At 34.7% G+C, this 24821-nt stretch overlaps 1 protein-coding gene across 1 annotated transcript in view; it reads left to right on the top strand.

Moving 5' to 3' along the window:
- LOC109100437 (tetratricopeptide repeat protein 28-like) overlaps positions 1–24821 on the top strand; it is a 259672-nt gene that overhangs the window by 164227 nt on the left and 70624 nt on the right. Inside the window, exons 5-6 of the mRNA XM_042765599.1 lie at positions 4959–5231; positions 8463–8593. Coding sequence (XP_042621533.1) covers positions 4959–5231; positions 8463–8593 — 404 coding nt within the window. The remainder of the gene's footprint in view (positions 1–4958; positions 5232–8462; positions 8594–24821) is intronic.

Here is a 24821-nt window from a genome sequence, read left to right as displayed (position 1 = left end):
TCTATCTATCTATCTATTCCTATCTATCTATCTATCTATCTATATATTATCATATCTATCTATCTAATCATTCTATCGTCTGCTGTCTGTCTGTCTTCTGTCTGTCTGTCTGTCGTCTATCTTTGTCTATCTATCTATCTATTATCTGTCGGTCTGTCTGTCTGTTCTCTCCATCTCTCTGTCTGTCTGTCTGTCTGTCTGTCTGTCTGTACTATCTATATATCTATCGCTGTATGTAGTCTGTCTGTCTCTCGTCTGTCTGTCTGTCTAGATCTATCTATCTATCTATCGATATATCTATCTGTCTGTCTGTCCTTCTGTCTCTCTGTCCTGTCTGTCTCTCTATATTTGTCTATCTATGTATCTGTTCCGTCTGTCTGTCTGTCTGTCTGTCTGTCTGTCTGTATGTCTGTCTATCTATGTGTCTATTTATTGTTCCGTCGGTCTGTCTGTCTGTCTGTATGTCTGTCTGTCTTTCTGTCTGTCTTTCTATCTAATTTCTATCTTTATCTATTGTCTGTCGTCTGTCCGTCTGTCTCTCTGTCTATCTATCTTATCTATCTATCTATCTATCTATCGTTTATCTATCTATCTATCTATCTATCTATCTATCTATCTCTCTGTTTGTCTATCTATCTATCTTCGATCATCTATCTATCTATCTATCTATCTATTATCTATCTATCTATGTCGTGCGTTCTATTATCTCTCTGTTGTCGTTCTATCTCTCTCCTATCTATCGTTCTATCTATCTATCTATCTATCTATCTATCTATCTATCTATCTATCTATCTATCTATCTATCTATCTATCTATCTGTCCGTCTGTCTCTCTGTCTGTCTATCTATTGTTCTATCATTCTATCTATCAAGCTATCATAAGGGACTTTCGCACCAAAGGAACCTTTTCATAGTACCAGAACTACTTGTGGAACTACCCACTTTTGGGCATTTTCGTACCACAGGAACTGGGTGCAATTTCAGTACTGGACTGCCTTTTTCGAGAACCAAATTAGCTCCTACTCCGGAGCAGGGTCTAACCAGCACAACTGGTACTCCTCGTGACGTACGTATACATTGATTGGCCAGACGCGTTCGAAAACGCCCTCACCCGTCATGATTTAAAACGCCGTGTAACAAATACTGTAAACATTGTGTCAACTTATTTCGCAAGTATGACGACCAGCGATAGATGGACGGATGCTGAAGTGCAGGCACTTGTAGCAAATGTAGCACTGCCAGTTGTTGTTGGAGATTCTTAGTCCTCCTTTCCGTTCTTTCAATCGCTTTACGCATACGTCGACATTCCGTGTACATTATTGTGAAACCTGTGAGACACAACCAAAACACAGCTCCGATCACAGCGTCCTTCATCCTCCTGTTGTTAACATTGTTCTTCTTTGTTAACATTGTTGAACGCCATGCACAAATGAAGTGATTGCTGTCGACCGGCTTACGTCACTTACTAGTACACACTGTCGGTGCGAATGCAACCCTTTAAATGGTACTGAGAAACAGTTCGCGCAAAATCATCCCAGTACTTTAGTACTGTACATTTAGTTCTGGAACTAAAGCGGTGCGAAAGGCCCTATACTATCATCCTACTATTCATTCTATCATTTATCCTATCATTCATTCTATCGTTCTATCTATAAATCAGATGGATACTAAATACTATAAATACTGAAGCGATGCATCATTGAAATGGTCTGCAAACATCTTTTTTGAAAAGTTTGCAGTATTGATGTGGTTGATGGTAGTACTGTATGCACAGATGGTTTCTGCACTCTCTTGATGTGTTTTTAGCCCGTCCCAGTGGTATAAAGCGTGGTGAATTAGTGCAGCATCTACCTGAAACCTCTGCTTTTGAGCTACAGGGAACACTAGAACTCCTCCGGATGCACAGCGAATTACAGATATGGAAATCCACACAGCTTAGTTTAGGAATGGTAATGTAAATAGACTAAAAGAAAGTAAACGCAATGAAATGCAAGTAGGTGTTGTTGTCAGTCTCTGTTATTATTTCTTTATTTAGCTGCTTCCCACGAGATGCCAGACAGACATGTCAAAGCTTCTGTTTCACATGGCAAAGCCTCTCGACAGAAGAGAGGGAAGTGGAGAAGAGAAAGAGAAGAGCGTCGAGAGGAAGGAAAGATAGGCACCCAGAGGCTCATCATTAAACCCTCCTCTCCGCGGCGGGCTGCATAAGCACTTCTGCGCTCTTGTTTATCGTGCCCGTGTCTGCTGTTAACTAGATTCACACACACACTCACGTCCGTCCCCAAGCCAAAGAGTTTCTCACCACTCCGATTTATGCAACTTGTACAAGTGCCAGGCTGAATGCAATTACGTGATATGAATGCATTACCACAAACCCTGAGGAGTGTTTGTTGCCCACGGCAGAGGACGTTCACGCCTGTCGGCTACACGAGAAGAGGGAATTAAACCTGTCGGAAATCACTCAGTGTTCCTGAAGTGTCTTTTTAACAGTGTGGAGATTCATTCATGCTGAATTTGACTAGATTTTGTCTATTGAAAGAAAAAAAGTATAGCTAATCATTATTTCTCAATTTACAATAGATTTCTATTTCAAATAAATGTTGTTCTTTTAAACTTGTCATTAATTAAATAATCCTGGGGGGGGGGGGGGACATGATCTTAGACATTTTTGAAAAAAAAATAATAATAATTCAGATTTGGTCAGAAACTGCCTCATTTTGTCTGATTTACCTACAAAAATGGTTTAATTTTTAAAGATTTAGCAAAAAAAAAAAAAAAAAAAAAAAACCATTTTTGAGCAGAGCTGGTCAGAAAATGTCAAATTTTGTCTGTTTTATAATCTTATCAGATTTAGCCAAAAACAGACCAGATTTTGTCAAATTCGGCAAAAAACTGACCAGTTTTATCCAGATGCTCAGAATATGACAGATTTTGTCTGATTTACCAACAAAACCTGTTTAATTGTCAGATTTAGCAAAAAATTGTTCAGTTTTTTCTGATATTGAGAAACTGTCAAATTTTTGTCCAATTCATACAAAAAAAAAAAAAAAAAAAAAAAGGTTTAATATTTTATATTTTTTGGTTTAGCACTGAAAAGTTTTGGAGTTTTGGCCTGTAAAAAAAAAGTCAGATTTTGTCTGAATTACCACCAAAAACTGTTTAATCTTCATGTTTAGCCAAAAAGAAAACAGCCCAGTTTTTTCCATTTTTGGTTTTGGTGATATTCTGTTTTTTTTTGTGTTTTGCCATTAAAAAAAAAAAAAAAAAAGTTTAAGATTTTTTTTTTTTTTTTTTTTTACAGTTTTTCAGATTTAGAAAAAAAAAAAAAAAAAATGGCTACGTTTTGTCCGATTTGCTCAGAAAATTTCGTATTTTGTCTGATTTTGTATTATTTTGTTTTTTTTAAGGAGTAAAAAATTTTTTTATGGTGTATTAGAAAGTGTTCTAATAAATTATAAAAAATGATCAGCAATATATTAATTTTTTTGTTGTTTTATGGCTGTGATGATATGAAAGCGCTTGAGACAGTGCACATTTGCGCAGCCGAGATGAAACATGCTGAATTGGCTATCAAACACTCTCAGAAGGCCAGTAAGAAATACACTCCACAGAAAAACGAGGGAAGGGCAGATAAAAACTGATCTTTGGAGGTGCCGCGGGGCAGCGGGTGACACTCGACTGTGGCCCGTTGTGATTTATGACAGCGTGTGCGTTTCTCTCTGTGTCTCCTTCCTCCGCCGGAGGTCACCTCTACACATATGGTGCGACCGTACTCTGGCACGCTAAATCTTACCGCATAGTAACACGTGGGTTTGTTTTACGAATAAGCATTTCTAAGGTGAATATTGTACAGAGTAACTTCCACAAGAAGGTCTGTTTTGAGTGTGTGACATGAATAATCACCTCAGCTTGTGCAGACAAAAGCTGTTTCACTGAACACGCCGTGGTAGCTGTACAGTCGCTTGTTCTGCGTTTGTACAGTAAACAAGCTCATGTTTAACCTGCTGAATAACATTTTTGTGATGTGTAAATGAACTGAATACAAGTTCAGTCAACAAATGACAACTTAAAGAGCTCTTGCCGAATCTAGTGACATGAGGTGAGAAAATTAGAAAATTTACCCATTTTTGTCAGCTTTAACATTAAAATTGGTCTGATTTTATCTAATTATTTTTGTTGTTCTGAGGAAATGATTAGTTAGGTTAGTTTTGTTTGTAAAACCTGATTTTGTCTTATTTAGTCTTAAAAACTGTTTATATTGTCAAATTTACCAACAAAAAGGGTCTAATATTGTCAAATTTAGACAAAAAAAGCCTTGTTTTGGCAGATTAGGTCAGAATTGGTCTAATTTTGTCTGATTTACCAACAACAACTGTTTAATTTTGTCAGATTTGGCCAAAAACAGCCCAGATTTTGTTCAATTTGGTGAGACACTGCATAATTCTGTCCAATTTACCATCAAAAGCTGTTCAATACTGTCAAATATATATATATATATATATAAAGAAACGGACAGTTTTGGTCTGATTTGGTGAGAAACAGTAATTTTGTTGAATTTACCAACAACTGTTTGATATGGTCAGATTTGCTCAGAAAATGTCTAATTTTGTCCAATTTACCAACAAAGAATTGTTTATGTCAGACTTAACAAAATAATAATAATAATAATAATCTGCCTAGTTTTGTCTGATTTGGTGAGAAACTGTCTTAACCAGTTTTTTTAATGTAGATATTTAATGTAATTTCTTGTTATATCTAACAACAAAAACACCCAAAATAGTATTTTACACATCTACGTTTTGTGTATTGGATGATTAGTAAATGTAAAATTAGCATCAGGTGTGTATTTAGATATAAGGTAGTTTTACTTTTAAATACTGTACTAAATCTGAGGAGGTTTTTTCTTGAATGTTTCATGTCACATCTTTTCTAACTCTCTCTCTCATTACGTTACTGCAGAATCCCTGGAGCCGACCTACCAGCAGCTGCAGAAGATGAAGCTGGACAAGAGTCCGTTTGTGGTGGTGTCTGTGATTGGTCAGGAGCTGCTGACCGCCTCCCATCACGGCGCGTCTGTGGTGGTCCTGGAGGCGGCGCTGAAGATCGGCACCTGCAGCCTCAAGCTTCGCGGCTCTGTTTTCTCGGCCCTCAGCAGCGCTTACTGGTCATTGGGCAACACGGAGAAGAGCACCGCCTACATGCAACAAGACCTGGAGGTGGCCAAAACTTTAGGTGAGCGTCTCTTTCCAGTCTGTGAAGACTTTTAAGACTTCTGCAACAGACTGTAGGTTTCTTGCAACATAATTTTGTTTTTATTGACCATATGCCATAGTTTGAATTAGCTTTTATTTTTATATATTCATTTTAATTTTAGTTTAAGTTTAATCATTTTGTTGTGTGTTTTTGTCATTTGTATTATTATAATTATTATTATCTTTAAAATATTTCTATTTAGTTTTGGTAATTTTTATACTTCAAACTAATTTTTATATATTTCCGTTAGTTGCCAAGGCAACATTTCTAATTTGTGTTTAAGCATTTTTAAATTTAAGCAATCAGGCCATTGATAGTTGCAATATAGTTTATATCCCCCTACACAAGTATACTGTATGTATGCTAATAAAGTTGGACGTACTTATATATCCAACTTTATATAAGGAGCTGTGTGAAAATATAGTTACATTTTGTGAATAAATATATATTAAAAAAGAGTCAATTGAGATTTACAATGTAGTATATTTATTGATTTGAAAAAACAAAAAACAGCCTAGTTATGCCAAATTTGATCCGAACAGAAACTGTCTATATTTTTATAAAATAAATATATATTAAATTTTTAAAATGTATAAAAGTATAAAATTAAACAATTTAAAATATAAAATGTTCAAATTTATATTGTATTGCATCTTTATTTATAATTCACAAAAAGATTTCTAATAGTTTATATTTTTAATATTTAATAATATTATATTTAATATTGTTCAATAATTAATAATTAACAATATTATATTAAATATAATTTTAATAATATAATATAAATAATATATAATTATAATAATATAATATTTAATTTAATAATATTATATTTTTAATATTTATTGTATATATTTTAATGATTAAAATCTAATATTTACATTTTATAATTTTAAAACTTATAAAACAATATAAAATGAAAAATAAAATATTAAATATTTTAATATATTGTGTTACATTTATTTCAATTGACAATTTTAATAGTATATATTTTAATGATTAATCTAATATTTATATTTTAGTAATATGAATACTATTAAAATGTTAAAACTTTATATGAATTTTAAAAAGTGAAATTGTACTTCATCCTTATTTCAGTTAACGATTTTTAATAGTTTTTAGTTTTAGTTAACAATAATAACACTGACTACGACCTTCAGAATTAAACAAGCTGTTATTGCTACTGTCCCTTTAAGATCAACCTCTCTTTTGCTTCACAAATGTTAAAATTTCTCATTCGCGTTCCATGAAAGAAAGTCTGGTTGTACAATGAGTAAATGATGATTTTGTGGTGAACTGTTCCTTTAAAAAGTGTTTAATTGGACTTATTTTGCATATTCACGTCCTGTGCTTGAGAAATCAATGTACTTCTCTGTTCTTTTCCGAGAACATCCAGTGATGAATGTCCAGGTGACCTTGTGCACGAAAGGCCTCGGTACCTTCTCACAAAGTTAATTATTTTGACCCGACCGAGCACACGCTGATAAGGTCTCTCAGTAATTAGGCTTCCTGGGACTTTTTTTAATGAAATGCTGCTGCGACTTTTGCCTAAAATGCCACTCGACTAGTTTTGTGTTTTCAGCGCAGTGTAAATATACATACATCTAACACTGAGATAATAAAAATTCTCCTCGCGGCTCCTGAATGTCAGAGGTTTACAGCTCGACTTTAAGGCATGAAAGCATTGTAGAGTCGACTGTTTCTCACCCTGTCTGTCTCCTCGCTGTCTCACATGCGATGACGCACCTGAACTGTGAATGTTTGTGTTTGAGGTTCAGCTCGCACTTTTAACACATTAGTACACAGCTGATGTCTCGCTCGGCTCGCCTCGGTTTTCTCTCTCTTTCTTTGGGCTCTTGTGAGAGCGGCTGATTGCACTCACACACAGGATGAAGGCCTGATAAGAACAGCTGCAGATGTTGCAGGTGCTGTGACGCTCAAATCATGTCATCACTGCAATCTTGTACATTCACCTTAAACCACTGATGAGTCAAGTCACATTGATTTATATAGAACTCTTCACAATGCACATTGTTTCAATGCAGCTTTACAGAAAATCATGATATTAATCTTTAGAATATCTTAATATCTTCATGCCTTATAGTTGCATTCAGCAGATTAGAGTTGGACAATAATATACATAATGTGACAGTACAAGCAGTTGAGATTTGTTGTACATGGCATATATCACCCATGAGTATACTGTATGTACAGTATGTAAATAAAGTTGGTCTAGTTGTGTCAGATTTAGTCTAAATCTATCTAATTTTGTCCAATTTACCAACAGAATTAATTTAGTCACATTTCACAAAAAAAAAAAAAGGTTGTATCGAAAGCCAAGTCATATCTCATTTAGTCAGTAACTATCTAATTTTAGTCGATTAGTCAATATTGGGGGGGGGGGGGTGCCCAGTTTTGTCTGGTTTGGTCAGAAATTTTCAGATTTTGTCAGCAATATATATATTAATTAAAAGAAAAAAAAGGTTCAGATTTGGCCAGAAATGATCTTGGTCAGACTTTGGCCAATTTACCAACAGGAACAGTTTAATTTAGACTAAATAATATTTATAATATAATATTTATATAATTAATATATAAATAAATTAAAATAAAATGTAAATACTAAATTAAATATTGATTGATTAATTGGTTCCATTCATTTTGTTGCTTCATTTATTTGTTTTTCTTTTGAAATTTATTTATTTATTTATTTATTTATTTATTTTGTCAATTAAACACAAATTTGCAGTAATATTTAAGAAGGAAAAAAACAGGTCATAAACTGAAAAAAAAAGATCTACTTTGAAAATATTTTTACGCATAAATTGGTAGTAAATTTCACAAATAATTAAAAGTAGATAGACTGAAATAATCTTGTGAAATGTTCTCTAATGATCTTTGTTTGATTTACCACTTTTAACAATTTCTTACAATTTTTACAGTGCACTAGCTGGTTTTTGGAACTCAGTATCTGGTTTCTTGTTGGTCCAAGATGGTCTGCCAGTTTAGGTTGACCTCCACCAGTTGGTAAAGCAGACTGAACCAACTAATGGACCAAAACAAGTTTGAGCAGTTAGAAACCATCGGAAGATGGTCTTAACAGGATGTTCCTGCAATTCCTGAAGGCTGTGAACACAATTTCTTCAGATACAGTTTTGTCATGTTGGTGTGTGTTTGGAAACCTTCTAACCCAGATCTGGTTTCCTTCAGGTGACCAGACGGGCGAATGCCGTGCTCACGGGAACCTGGGGTCGGCCTTCTTCTCCAAGGGGAATTACCGCGAGGCACTGAGCAACCACAGACACCAGCTCGTCCTGGCCATGAAACTCAAGGACAGAGAGGTAATCGCCAACTAACTGACCCACGCATGTGTGTGTGTTGCCGTATCTTCACCTCAAACAGAAATAAAGTTTGCAGGATTGCTTTATCAGAGGCGCAGGACCCCAGTTGTGATGTGACAAATGTTTGAGTCAGAGCTGCAGGACAGACTCACCGCTCTCTGTCACATCTGTGTTCTGTCTCCTTTCAGCTCGCCGTCTATCCGTTCTGATGCACTGTCGAGAAAACACCCTGAAATGTCAGACCTGGGTTAACCTCATGAAAATGTATCTGGGTTATGCTTCTAAAAATCAAAATATATATTTTTAATAATATTTAAATTAAGTAAAATGTTTTGCGAAAAGACAATGAAGCTTATTTTTAGAACATTTATGTATTAATTTATACATACACGCATGCATGCATTGTTACATTTAATTTAACTAGTTGCTTTTAATTTCAGTCTGTATTGAGTCTGTATTTTTTTACATTTTAAAATTTCAGAATTAATTAATAATTTTTTATTTTGTATGATGTATGTATATGTAATAAATACAAAAAATCACAGTAAAATATAGATGTTAAATAATACAAATAAATAAAAGTTTTTTTAAATAAAAAAAAAATTAAATTATTTTAAATTTTTTTTTTACTTTATTTTTTTTAGTATTTTTTTTTTAAATTTATTTTTATCGCATTCCCCAATACAACGAATCTAGAACTTTTGACTTTTGATATATATACAGTATATATGTAAAGAGTTTTTATATCCATTATTCTCAGTGATGATCTCATTACAATAATTTGTAAAATGTAACAATGAATATTAAAAACAAATTCTAAAACAATTCAGAAAATTAAGATAAATATAATTAAATAAAATATAATACAATTACCATTGCAGTAAAAATAACTATATTTTTTTTGAGAATGAAAATTTTGGGGGGAAATAATTGTAATGTTAAATAATACAAATAAAACATTTTTTTATTATTATTTTAATATTACATTAAAGCAAATTGTGATTAAAATCAGCTCAATTAAGATTAAACTAATGCAAAAATGTTAATGGTCCTAAAATAGACTAATAATTTCTTATAATAATTTCTTATTTTTATCTTTAAATGAAATATGAGCCAGTGATATTCTTGTCAGGTTTGGTGAGATTCACACGCTGGCTGAAGTCTTATCAGCTAATGCCTCATCCGCCGGCTCTTCTCAACATCATCTGATTCATATGGCTCTGTGAAATTGAGTGGATGAGGAGAATGATAGACTCTTCTTTTGTGTGTCCGTGTGTTTGCTCTGTGCACAGAAATAGAAGCACTGCGTCCTCACATCTGTTCCTCTTCCTCCTCTCTTCATTACTCACTGCAGCCGTGGAGCTGACCGCGATTCTGCAGCCGTTAAAAGCAGAAATGGTGTTTGCAGCTCGTTCAGCAGCATTATGTGACTTTGGAATATTTAGTGCAAAATAATGTAGGACTGGCTTTTATCTATCGGAATTTGATTGGATTGTGAAAAGTAGGTTAGGATATTACTGATTAATATTAATATGTTATAATAATAATAATAATAATAATAATACATTTGTCATTTATATTAGTCACACTAACGATTCAATTTTTTTTTTTATTACATTTACATTTACATTTAGTCATTTTGCAGATGCTTTTATCCAAAGCGCCTTACAATTGGGGGATACATAAAGCGATTCTTCTTAAAGAGGGAAACAGAACAGGAAGTCCTTGTAATACCAAGTTTTAGACATTGTTCAAATAAGTACAAGCCAGAAAGAAAAGAAATAAATAAAGAGAAAGACCTTTTTTTTATGATGATGATGAAGTCAAGTTGCTTCGAAAGAGATGAGTTTTCAGCTGCCGCTTGAAGATTGTCAGGGATTCAGCATTCCGGATAGGGGTGGGAAGATCATTCCACCAGCCAGGAATAGTGAACAAGAATGTTCTGGAAAGTGATTTTGAGCCGATTGTACCATGAAGCATCGCTCACTAGCAGATCTCAGACTTACGGAGGGGATGTTGATTCGTAATAGTGAGTGGAAGTAGGTGGGTGCTGAGCCTGTCTTTCAGTGTTTTGCCAGGTTGAGTTGTAGGTGACATTCTTTCATCCATGCCGAGATGTCCATCAGGCAGCCTGATATCTGTGCAGCTACCGTTGAATCATCTGGTTGAAATGAGAGATAGACCTGTGTGTCATCAGCATAGCAATGGTAGGAGAAGCCATGTGCCTTTATGATGGGACCCAGTAATGTTGTGTATGTGGAGAAGAGGAGTGGTCCAAGAACTGATCCCTGAGGAACCCCAGAGATCAGTTGATATGCTTTGGATACCTCTTGTGCTTGGATATTATTAATTAACTTGATTCAATATTAAAAATATGTTATAAAAATCAATAGTGAATAATAACAAATAAATTATATGATGAGCAATATAATAGAAATAAATAGAATAAAATGTTCTTTTGCATTACAGTAAAAAGATGATTTTTTTTTTTAAATATTGTTTGTGGTTGTGATTGTTTATATATTATATATTGAAAATAAAAAAACATTATATATATATAATATATATATATATATATAATATAAACAATTTTCTCTTATTTCAGTAGAAACTGATTTTTTTTGTTTTTGTTTTTTTGTATTGCAGTACTGCGAATTGGGATAAAAAATGTGCATTCAATTGTCATAAAAACAATGTTATAAAAATATTAATGGTCCTAAAAATTGACTTAATTTTCATTATGCTATATATACGTTTAGTTTTATTTATTTAGTTAGTTTTAGTACAATTTATTTGTATTGACTAAAGGTGATTTTGATGACATTTCTGTGACCTTAAAGATTTTATTAACCTCTGTGACTTTTCCATGAATAGGTATTAGGTTTTTCAGCACTGTGGGAACTGTATTGATTTTAATGCATGGATGCGTTTTGAACTTTACCTGTGATTTGTAATGAAACTCAAATACTCTTGTATCCTCACAACAATGCAAACGATCGCTACAATGAGTATTAGCATGAACGGAGCAGGCCAGTTCAAGTTAGTTAAACCTCTGACATGTTTATATCAAGCTTGATCTGATTTAATTGCACAATATGCTGATGTTTGATATCATAGCAGTAACTCAAAAGTACAGAATGCTCTAAATATGTTTTTTTTGTACTTTAGAATATTTCTGGTCGAAATATTTATAATTTAAATTTTTGAGAAGTGTTACATTAGTTCCAAACAAAGCATTTTCATATAATGGCCATACGGTCACACGCTTGAGCAGTTTGTGGTAAGATCCGTGGGAAGCGTGTGTGTTGTGTCTCTCAGGTCACCTCCTGAGCTTCAGGGAACTGAAGTATGAACAGGTACGGCAGATGTGCTGCCATATTGCTGTGTGTTTGAGTATGCGTGCATGTAGGAAATGTGTTGTGATAGATCATCTGCTGTAAGTGTGTGCGATTCAAACGCAAGTTTTGAGCAGTATAGAGTAGCAATTGTTGTTTGTTGTTTCTCAGATTACAAATGCAGACATGGTTTTATGTTTACGTGGCACGATACTCAACGCAACATGTAAAAAGACAGTATAAGTCATTATAATCAGTAATTTGGTCCCACTGGATGCAACAAATGCCTTGTTTGTAATGAGTTTTATTGGTTTTGTTTTATAATGGACGTTTTATGTGGAATGAAAGTTTTTGTTTGTAGTGAGTTTTTTTGTTTTTGTTTTTTTATTGGGTTTTTCATGGATTCACTGGTGTTAAGGGGCGTAACATTTCTGTCAGGTTTTAGGGTTTTTGAGCTTTGCAAAAATCGACGCGTTTCAGAAAGGCGGGGCATAGAGGAGAAGCTATAATGTACATTATGTGGAAAATAATGTGTTGTTTTGTAAAAATCACCACATAAACACATTGCATTACACCAAATACACAAAATAATGTTCTTTTTAGCAATGTCATATGACCACTTTAAAAGCAACAGAAGAGAGTTAAATTCAGTCGTTAATATAGACAGGACTTTCAGAGGCTTACAGTCTATATCAGTAAAGCATTAGGAATAGACAGAGCTGCTGAAACTGAAGGTATTTCAGTGTATGTGACAGAGTGCTAGAGAAACATTCCCCAAGTGTTCGCTCCATTACCCTGAAATCCAAACCAATGAGCTCATGTTATTACATATATAAGTTTTTTCTCGCCTTGCCTCAGGAAATCTTCTGCTGAGCACCTTGAGACACGATCCTCCTCTGCTCTCCTCTTCTCTCTCGCTCTCGTAAATGTTTAGGTTTGCAGTAGTGGACTAATGAAGCAGCACAGCTGTTTTCAACACTGATAATAATCAGAAATGTTTCTTGAGCAGCAGGTCAGTATATTAGAATGATTTCTGAAGGATCATGTGACACTGAAGACTGGAGGAATGATGCTGAAAATTCAGCTTTGATCACAGGAATAAATTACATTTTAACATATATTCACATAGAAAACACTTATTTTAAATTATAATAATAATTCACAATTTTACTGTTTTTATTTCTTATTTTTTTATCAACTAAAGCAGACTGGGTGGGCAAAAACATAAAAAAAACATAACAGAAATAAATTACATTTTAAAATATATTCATATAGAAAACAGCTGTTTTAATTTGTTATGATATTTATTAATTGTGTAAACGCTGAATGCACAAACACGTGTCGCACATTAAAACAGTAGATTCAGAGAGCAGCTGGTAAGACATTATGATGAATGACAGAACTGTTCTGCTCAATGATTCATCTCTTTTGTGTCAAGATTTAAAGTAAATATAAAAGTGCACAGAATATAATTCAAACCCAGCTCTTTTCTTCTCAGACAGACACAGAAAAAGAGGAGAATTTGATTTTGGGGTATTTTTTGGAATGGCATAATACGTACTGTTTTTGAAAGAAATGTATTGAAAGTATGCATTGTGCACAGTTTATTTACAAAATGTATTGAATAAATGTATTTATACTGTAAAAAAGCTTACTGCATGGAACAACTGTATCCCAAAATGCAATGCGCTCAACTTCACCTTCATTTCTATTGTGAAGAATGAACTAGATTTTTTTCTTTTTCAAATCTCTGACAAAAGGACAAAAGCTTGATGATCAAAGCTGAATTTTCAGCATCTTTGCTCCAGTCTTCAATGTCACATGATCCTTCAGAAATCATTCTAATATGCTCATTTGCTGCTCAAAAAACATTTCTGATTATTATCTGCGTTAAACACAGTGGTACATTTTTCCAGGATTCTTTGAGGAATTGAAAGTTGAACGGCATTATTTAAAAAAGAAATATTTAGTAACATTATAAATGCCTCTACTGTCACTTTTGATCAATTTAGTGCATCCTTGCTGAATAAGAGTATTAATTTATGAACAAACAGCGGACAGTATTGAGTATATACTGCACAGTATGCATGTATTCTGTTCCAAACAAAGCTGATGTCTTTTTCCACATTCTTCTCCATCCTCCTTCTTAGTTTGAATATTTATTTCTCTCTTTCTCTTCCACACACACATACTGTCTCCTTTCATGATGTTTGAAACACTCTGCAGTTGTTACTTGCTAGCAGTTCAAGCGAGCGTAGCGTGGGCCGGCAGTTTAATCTGTTTTAGGTAACATATTGTTCTTATATTCATTAAGCAGAGCACTTCAGAATATGACAGGAGTTGTAATTGGTTTGGTTTCATCTTGTTAAAATGCATTCATTATGCGATGGGTCCTGGGCTTCTTTGTGCGTGGAGAACACCGAGCTGCACTGTCTGGCTGTCTGTAATTGTGAGCCGCAGTCACTGTCAGCCGCTTAATTAAAGCCAATGCAGAGAGGACATGCTCCATTTGGGACCATTTGAGAATTTCCATCTTCCTCACAGGTAGGGATAAATAGCAGACGCTCTCGCTGATAACGTGTGTGTGTGTGTGTGTGTGTGCATCTTCCTCACAGGTAGGGATAAATAGCAGATATTGTTTTATTGTGTCTGTTGCTGCTGAATTGTGATCCGGATCAGATATTGAGTGCCATAATGACTTTTGAGTGTTATTGAGAGATTAAGAAGATTCCAGGAAGATGAAGAGGGATCGGGAAATTGCTCCATCCTGTTTCCTCTTCCTGTCACAACCTTTGCCTAAAGCACCTGCCATTTAGATTTTATTGCACAATATAGACTTCTTAAAGTCTGTTTACTCAGAGACGTGTGTGTGTTTTAAAGGTCATTAGTAGCTGTGATGCTGTATATTCGCCTCAGGCAGGATTCCTCAGGTTATGGAGGAAAACTCACCTCAGGCGAGGCAGAGATCAGTGATACTCTCATGGGCCCTGTTCTCTCTCTCTGTGTGTGTGTGTGTGTGTGTAAAACCAGCCATTTATTGGTCTGTATGCGCATTTATGTGCATACACTCTTAATTTGCATGCTGTATATATGTGTGCATGCAGTTCTGCAGCAGTTAAAATGATGGCTTCACCAGAGGAACAAATGCACCGGTGTCAGAGAGATGAATAGCTTTGCTGATATTGACTGTTTGTTGGTCTTTAAAGAGTCTCCAGCCTCCAAAGAAGCTCCGCTCTCATTACAGATGGATAAATTGCAGAGTAGTACAAGTATATTATGTATATCTATTATTATATATTATTTTTAATATTTATTATGTTCTCTCTCTCTCTCTCTCTCTCTCTCTCTCTCTATACAGATATATCTCTCTCTATATATATATATATATATATATATATATATATGTGCAGTACACACACACACACATCTCTTGAAACTGAAAACAGAGTTGTTAATAAAAACTATAATAGTTATTGTGTTTGTGTGTGTGTGTGTGTGTGTATATATATATATATATATATATATATATATATATATATATATATTTAGGCAAAGCGTGTGTTTGTTTTTGTGTGTGTGATAGAGGGCTTTATTAGACTGTGTAGACCTAAAATGGATTAAATACACTGGAAAAATATCCAGTCAATTCCTTTGAGTCCAGAATACATTTGCGTCAGTGTACGGTCAGCGTCAATGGCCGCTCATTGACACGCTCCATACAAGCACATCTTATCAAAGACGGCGGCTTTCTGCCACAGAGCTGTAAGCCATTGTGTGGTCGGCTGTAATGAGCCGTGGTGTGGACGAGTCGTTTGAGTAACTGACCCTCCTCTACACAGCAGCACTGGCTACGGCTAGCGGCGCGCCGTCCGACTGGACTGACCAAGCACAGAGTCATTTAAAGGCCTGGAATTGCATCCTGCACCGAGGTCGATCGATGGCACGCCTGTCAGAAAGATGAATGGGAGCTTTAGGAACTCCATTTTAATGAAGGCAGAGAGAGAGAGAGAGTGAGAGAGAGCGATGCTTGTGTAGTTGTGTTGTAAAGATACTCCAGTAGCACACTCTCTGTAGGTCAAGCCGCTCCTGAACTGATGGAGACCTGCCCTCCATCACCATTCGTCACCCTTAAACCCATTTCTCCCTTCTTTACACTGTTCGGCCTCAGTCAGGGTCAATGCAGAGACTCCAAAAAAAGATACTGGATTTCTCTAGTTTGTAAACTTAGAACAAATACATCTGACTTCAGTCGAACCGATTAGCTGATCGGCATGTCACCATATTCTAATTTGTTGAGATAGTGAATTGGTGGGTTTTTGTTGAATGTGAGCCAAAATCATCACAATTAAAAGAACCAAAGACTTAAACTACTTCAGTCTGTGTGCATTGAATTTATTTAATACACAAGTTTCACAGTTTGAGTTTTGGTTTTGAGTTATGTGATATTTTAAATTTTATTCTAATTTATTGAGATGCACCTGTATGTGTATATATATATATATATTTATATATATATATATATACATACATACTGTATATAAAACTTATATATAAAGTATTAAATATAATACATTAAATATTGTCTGGGTTAGTGTGTTCCAGACAGATTCTTTATGCATGTTACCTATTTAAGCCAGTAGATGGCAGATGAGTGAATCAGTGAACCATTCATTCAGTCCGTTTGTTCAAACACACAGATTCATTCAGGAACCATGAGTCTTTATGAATGAGTCATTGAATTGTTCGCTAAACCAGTTTGTTTAAAAACGCTGATTTATTCAACTGAGTGTCTTTATGAGTGAATTATTGAGTCATTCATTCAACCGATTCATTCAAAATCGCTGATTTTTTCTAGTGTTTGTTTTTGTGAGTGTATTTTTGAGTGAAATAATTTAGTTTTATTATTAATTGATTATTGATTTAATTCTGGTTTGTTAATGAATGTTATTCCACCTGTTCAGAGATACACAACAGTTAATTCTGCTGCTACTTTCCATAACTATTTTCATTTGGCTGAGTAAAAACACACAAGCTAATCAGCAAGATAATGTGTGTAAAATATAAGTTACTTCTTGTTTATCGAACTGTTGTATAAAAGCAATGTCACATTCGCAGTTGTTCTGCACTCACAATAACCTTTAGCCTCGACGCTCAGATGTCATTACATTACTACTTGGTTTTGGTTTGTTGATACATGCAGTTTTGTTGTTATTTGGTGACTCTACTGCACCCCTGTAGGTCTGGAGTCGATCTGGGATTGATGAAAGTTGCAGCAGGAACAGAGTAACCCATTAGTCAGTCAAAATGTTTATCTTTTTTACACCCTGTGAGGTGTGATTGTTCCTCAGGAGGAGATGAGAGAAGAGGGAGGTGATGGATTATATGGGAGTTTCTCCCCAGAGGTCCGCGCTTCACTCTCTCGGCCCATGGGCCGCTCCGCTCACATGTTAATGTCAGAGATCAATAGAGCTGATCTCTGGGTGGGTTTAAGTCTGAGTGTGTGTGTCACTGCTGAGATGAGCCTAAATAAGTCAAACATTGTTAGGAAAGTGAATCACACATCTTGGTCAAAGAGGGAAAAAATAGCAGATATATTATATCATTTTTGGCACTGTGTATATATACGACATATGTCGCCATATATATATACAGAATTGCATGAAACTGTTAAAGTCTCAGAGCTGTTTTTAATCAGTCGATCAGGTTGTAAGTCTGTCCAAATGGCTTGTTTCTTCATCGCAGCATATGTTCATGGTTGATTTTTCTTCTTGTGAGCGTGCTCTTCATCTCTTTCTCTCGCTCTGTTTTCTTTTTCTTGCTATTTGCACATGAGCATTGCATTTCTCTACAACATACACACTGCAGCTAACTACAGTTTATCACATTCATTTTGGTTTTCAGTGGTATTGTATTAGAGGTGACAGGATATTAATGGTTTAAGTCACTTATATCAGTGGTTTTCAACTGGTGTGTTCTGACCAGATCATGGAAAACAGGGAGAAACTATTCAAAATGCAATCAATATTCAAACTAATCACATACAAGGTAAAAGAAAACATGACTCTGGTTATGTTAAGTACAGGTTCACTTGCCACTGGAATAAATATGATTTATTGCAATTCAAGAGACGCTAAGAAACAGAAACCAGCATTTTTCCTATTTAGCGTATATTGTATTACTAATTTTGATTTTGAGACCTAATATTCCATGTTTGCATTTAATTTTATTATTAGTAATTTTTTTGATGCTAAATATTATTTGTTTTTTTTTTTTAATATTATTTTTTTTTTATTTAAATATATATATATATATATATTATATATTATATTTTTTTTTTTTTTTTTTTTTTTTTTTTTTTATAATTCTGTTTTTTTTTTGTTTTTTTTTTTTTCTTTTTTTTTCAGTTTGCAATTTTAGTAGTTTCAGTAGTTTTGCCAAAGCAACATTTCAAAATTTCGTTCATATTTTTTTTAACTAGTATTTCATCTTGTCACGCACAGTTCCCCTTCATTGTGTAAATTGTGTCATTCTTTTCTGTGCATTTAAGTTCCGGTGTGTTCAGTTCTAGTTGGTCCGGTCTCGTCAACGTCTGCGTTTATGATACCCTACCCTGTGTATTGCATTAACAGAGTGTTGGATTAAACACTTAATAAACCTTCTTCTTCATCTTTGTGTGTTTGTGAGCAGTGTACAGTAGATGGGACGCATCTAATTAGCTATCTTATTTATTTATTTAATTAGTTAGTTAGTTAGTAATAGTTTCAGTTAATAATAGAACTGACTATAAACAGTTCTAGTACTCTGTTGAGTCTTTAATGTCCAATATAAAATTTGAAGGAAAACCAGAAGCACTGACTTTTATTAATTTTCTCCAGTAATATCTGACACCGAGCAGGTTAAACATTGAGCGTCCATGGTTCTTGTTTACAGCCACAAGACGACCAAGCATAGCTGTCATTATCACTGTATAAACATGGCGATTTTGGAAGTGATTCCTATGGGACGATCATTTAGGATATTCACTGCCGCATCAAAATGCAGTCAGCACTCCCAAACCGTTCAGTGATATTCAGGTGGCCAATGCATGGCTTGTTAGTCGAGCAGCAAGATTTCTGCAGAGAAGGTCACAACTGTGATATTCATTCTTTGGGAGCTTGGCGCTGTAAAAATGGTGCCGCATCCCAGAGGAGGATTTGCATTTTTTCAGGCTGAGGGAATGTTCTTACGCAAACCCTGCTGACACGCTGCCAGAGAACACAGCGGCTGGCCGTCCACTCCTCACAGCCGCTGACTCTGCTTTCTTTTCCACTTTGTCTTTCTCTTGTGGCTGTATATCTCTCTGTGTGGATTACACACTCTCTGTCGCGCTCTTTCTTTTTCTCTTTTTGTCCTCTTCAAGATCCAGTTGATCCGGTTCCTTGGTTCACATATTGTCACAGAATTAATTTGGGAAATGAGTGAGCAAAAAATGATTTTTTTGATTAACCTGTAAGGAGTTGTAGGTTAGTGCTTGCTACGTTTATGCATGTTAATTATATAGTTTTAATTATGTTTATAGATGATGCTACACGGTAAACACTGACTAGTGAACTAATTCTCTGATCAACTAGTAAAAATGAGAACCCATCACTGTGTACTGTCTACAAGTTTTTTATAGTATGTAAAGCAGTATGCAACAATACATATTTTAGACTTGCTTAACTACAGTTGTGCGTACTACAGTTTAAAATGTTTATTGTAATTTTAAAACCAAATTTTGTGTAAAAGTGTTTTTTACACTATAATTCAAAGTTGAGGTCATTGGATTGTAGCCTGCATTTATTTGATTAAAAATACAGTAAAAACAATAATATTGTGAAATATTATTACAATTTAAAATAAGTGCTTTCTATTGTAATATATTGTAAAATGCAATTTATTCCTGTGACGCAAAGCTGAATTTTCAGCATCATTACTCCAGTTTTCAGTGTCACATGATCCTTCAGAAATCGTTCTAATATACTGATTTGCTGCTCAAGAAATATTTCTTATTATCAATGTATAGAAAAACAGTTTAGCCTTTTATATATATATATAAATGTCTTTACTGTCACTTTTGATCAAATTAATGCAACCTTACTGAACAAAAGTCTTACTGACTTCAAACTTTGTCACAAAAAATGCTCAAAGTATGTAGTATGCATAGTATCCCTAAAGCTTACGCTAACACAAACGGCATCACCATCAGCGTTCCCTCATCTACAGATCCATCTCATTTACCCACAAGCCCATAAAAAAACAATATCCAATCTGTGACTTCACCTCAACCTCAGTCGAACAGGCCGAGGAAACACACCTAATCACATTTCCTTAAAATGCCGGAGAGAAACAAATTGCTTAAGCGGAGTGTAATGAATTGAACAGCAGAGGCCAGGGCCTCAGTAATGTGCTCAGACAGGCAGCCGTAAAACAAAAAATCTTGTTGACAATTTTTTGCACGAAGCAATTCCTCCTGGCAAGGCGGCCTGAGCGGGGCCTCCCACAATTCCCACATGTAAACAGATGAAAACGAGACGGCGAGAACCAAAGATAACACCGCAGCCAGCTGGGCTGACAAGTGTTTGATTTCCCAAAAGAGGCCTGGGTGGCTGGGTACTTCTGCGCTCACCGACAGCACCGGAGACGGGACTGAGGGGAGACTAATCCAGTTTACTCATCTTTGTACGGATGTCTGATTTCTAAGGCGCACGTCAGCCCTGGAGTAATCCATTTCCCATTTCATTCTCTTTTCTCATTTCGTCAATTTGGGTGGCGGAAAGACAAGACGGAGACGTAACACTGCTCTGTCTTCGCTCCTAAATCAGGGTACAGCACGTCACACATCATCCAGCATCCCATAATGCAGTTCACCTGGCCGTACAAGATCTGACATACTATTGTAAACAAACCACCTGCCATGAACAGAATGACATAGTGCTGTTGACATTAAATAGAAATAAATCAATTAATAAATAAATGTGTGTTTTATGTGTGTGTGTGTGTATATATAATATATATATATATATAAATTAAAACTACAACTATTAAAAATATTTCAATAAATAAATAAGATTACAATATCATCATCTTTAACATCTCCTCCTTGACGTAATTGTTTGTTTTGCATCCAGCTGAGACATTTTTACAAAATCAAATTGAAAATGTACACAAAATTTTTTTTTTATTATTATATATAATATAAAATATATTTTTGTTTTTTTTTTGTGGACAATGTGGATATTACAGGGAATTTAAAAATTGCATTTAATTTTAAATATTTCTCATAAAAATATACCTTATGTCTTCATTTTAATTTGAATTAGCTTAAGTTTTAGTAATTTTTAATGTGCTTTTCTCATGTTTAGTAGTATTTGTTATGTAATATTTACATTTTAGTAATTTTAGTTCTTAAACTTATTTAGACTTTTCTCATTTTCTTTTTTTTGTTTTAATTTTAAGATTTTAATTAAAAGTCTAGCACATTGCATTGTACCTGCATTTGTTTGATGAAATCTTCAGTTAAAAACAGTGATATTGTGAAATATTATTACAAATTAAACTAACTGTTTTTCTATGTGAAATATATAAGTTAAAATTATAATTTATTCCTGTGATCAAAGCTGAATTTTCAGCATCAATTACTCCAGTCTTCAGTGTCACATGATCTTTCAGAAATCATTCTAATATGAAATTTCAGGGAATTTTATAATTGTGACCGCATTTTAGTAATTTTAGTTCTTAAACTTATTTAGACTTTTCTCATTTTATTATTTAGGATGCTAATAAAACTTCTATTCCAAATATGTCTTTTGTAAGCAAATGTGTGTCACCTGGGTCTGTGATTGTGTCTTTTAAACTGTCCGTCCCTTTCTGGTTCTTTCCTTTTCACCTCCTTCTGCTGGTTGTGAATTCACGGTTCACGGTGTCTGTACCCTCAGAACAGGATCTGAAGCCACTCAAGGACACATTGTATAAACAAAGTGCTGAGCTAGATGTCAGCCTTTGAAGGCGCTCAGGTGTGGCGACAGGCGGAATAAGCCTCACTCAGGTCTGGCAAAGCGGCAAAATTGTCGGTTTACCACAAACCCTGCGGTCTTCTGAATGACCCGGCGTCCTCAGAAGAGACTGCAATTATGATCTCAGAGGGGTTCCTGTTGTCTCGTTGATTGCTCGGTGTCCCATTACGCTGTAAATATTTACGTGAGCACGCTGACATTTTACCGCCGGGTCAAGACTTGAGCTTGACAGCCATGCAGCCCTGGGATGAAGCTTTCACAGGAGCTTTGTCTTTATCTGTCTGTTCCCAATAAAGCCATTTTTGCCCAGCAGGGTTTTTTTTTTTTTTTTTTTTTTTTTTCTTCTCAGCTCTGTCATGTTGCGAGTTTCTCCGAGAGTGTCGTGCGTGATCATTGTCGAGTCATTCGACCTCTACATCAGAGTGCATCTGACAAAACAGCACCAATGCGGCCTTGAAAACTTCACAGCGTTTCCCTCGCTTTGATTCCCTCTCCGTCCCTTCGAAAACTACCCTTCCAGAAACAAAGGATTTGCATTCTACATTTATCACTGTCATCATGACAAAGCAATGCAGCGCCGCAGCCGGAAATATCAGAGCGGTGGGGAAAAAAGAGAGAAAAACTCCTGTTGATTCATTCCCTTTTACGGAAAAATCAAATCAAACCCATCGATCTAATTACACACAGACTTGGCACGCTGATGGTAATTGCGAGAAACAAATACGTTGGAAAGGGCACAGATTCCTCAAAGGTGCAAGTTGAAAGTGTCTTCAATGTGAAGTGTGAATCTCACAAAAAGGGATTTTTATCTGGCTCCCAGCTGCGCCATGAAAGGGAATGACATGATTTTCTCAAAAATATCAGTTTAGAAGCCATAAATGTGTGTGCAATTATATGAATGTTTGGATGGCTAATACAAAATCTAGTGCAATGCCTATTTAGCATTTATAAGCATCACAGTAAGAGAAATGTTGACTATATACTATATACTATAAAATAATGATCAATAAAACATTTCATCTGAACTTAAAATGAACTATTCATGCTGTAGAGAGTGCAACAGTCTGTTTCTGGAAGTAAAATCCCATGAATTTTCTCTGTTGAAGAACTGATTTTGTATGATAACTCTTAAAATCAGACCTGCTGTGAGATATAAGGTTGTTAATCAAGAGTATTTGCTTTTGTTGAAGCCATCAGCCTGCATTATTTCAAATAATTTTTTTTTAAATAACCACGTTTAACAGTTACAGTAGAGACAAGTTAGTCACACCAAAAGAACACTTTAGTGCCCGCCTTTACTTCTTAAGTATTTGTATATACAGTAAATGCATATTTTGCATTAAACAAACCATATATTGTTTATATATGCATAATCAACATCTTTAGATCAATAATTTCATATTTGTCTGTGAACTATGAGTTTGTTAATCAATGGTAGTTGCTTTTGTTGAAACCATCAGTCCGCATTTTCAACTTATTCTTTAAATAATCATGTTTAACAGTGCAATTGCTGGTGAAAAACTACATTACCCATGATTCTGCAGAGGAAATCCACCAATCAGAAAATCACTACATGTAAATCACATCCAAAGAATGCTTTAGTGCCCGCCTTAATATTTGTACTTAAAGATATATACATGTATGTATGTCATTTAGTCAGATTTTCAAATATTTTTTGCTTCAAATCAGAGTTTGTAGTGTTTTGATTCTTCCTATAGCTGACTGGCTTGGATCATGGCTTATATCACTTTTTACGAAGACTTTTTAAAAAACTCTATGGCAAAAAATGAATGGAAAAATACTTCCGGAACCAACACAGCTAAAAAAGAGCACTGTTGCACTCTTTTTATATGCTTTTATATGTTTATGCTTATTAGACAAGTTGCTAGCTTACATTTGCATAGTCATTTAGCACATTTTTATCCAAATTGACCTACAAATGAGGAACCATTTATCATTAGAGCCAACAATTTGTTGCGGTTAACAATGCTAAGCTTCCAGAGTAAGCCAGTAGCGTAGCTTAGCAACATGCTAAAGTCAAACTCTGTGTGTGGAGTTCAGCGGTGTGTGTGTGTGTGTTTTGTGTTTTTTTTTTTGTTATGTGTGTGAGAGCGATCGGGTACTGTACCTGGCGAGGGGTTAATGAGTTGCTAATGAAACACATGGCTAGCAGCTAATTAGATGTGACCTGTTTTCCTGCAACTTTACCTCACGGTTGACAGCTCATATGCTAATGTGCAAACCCACCTGCCATCACTGTGAAGTCTTTGTTCTTTTACGGTGTTATTTATTATTTTAGCTATGTATAGTTTGAAGTCACAACTTTTGAAGTAGATGCAATTTTGCTGTATTCTGAAGGTCTTGCTAATTTGGCTCTAAATATGGCTGTACCTTGTTATATGAGATGCCAGAATTGTGATTGATTTCAAACGCCTCAGCCTGACCTGACGTCTCCTTTGATATCTTTACAAGCATTTTAATGATCTCTGACTCTGGAGTATCTTCTGTGAGAAATCCTCAAAATAAACCAGATGGCTAAGTCATTAAAATGTGTGTTAAGTTTTATTCTCACGGTTTAATCCAAAATCGGAAAGCATATTTCAAGTCGAGGTCATATTTCACCTCAAAATCAAGAGAAGAATGTATATTATATTACATTTATTTTTGTGTATTATTATTATTATTGTGTGTGTGTGTTTTTTTATTTATTTTTTTTTTGTGTATTATTATTATTATTGTGTGTGTGTGTGTAAATGTAGTAAGCTTTTCATACTATAGCTTTGTTTGTAGTTATATGTTTTATACATATATACTATTTCTATATTAGTTACATAAAATGTATATACTTTATTTTTTGCT

This window comes from Cyprinus carpio, chromosome A10, assembly GCF_018340385.1.
Source record: "Cyprinus carpio isolate SPL01 chromosome A10, ASM1834038v1, whole genome shotgun sequence".
In the NCBI taxonomy this organism is placed as follows: domain Eukaryota; kingdom Metazoa; phylum Chordata; class Actinopteri; order Cypriniformes; family Cyprinidae; genus Cyprinus; species Cyprinus carpio.
Note: the sequence above shows the minus strand (reverse complement) of the source record. Positions and strands in the feature narration are given on the sequence as shown.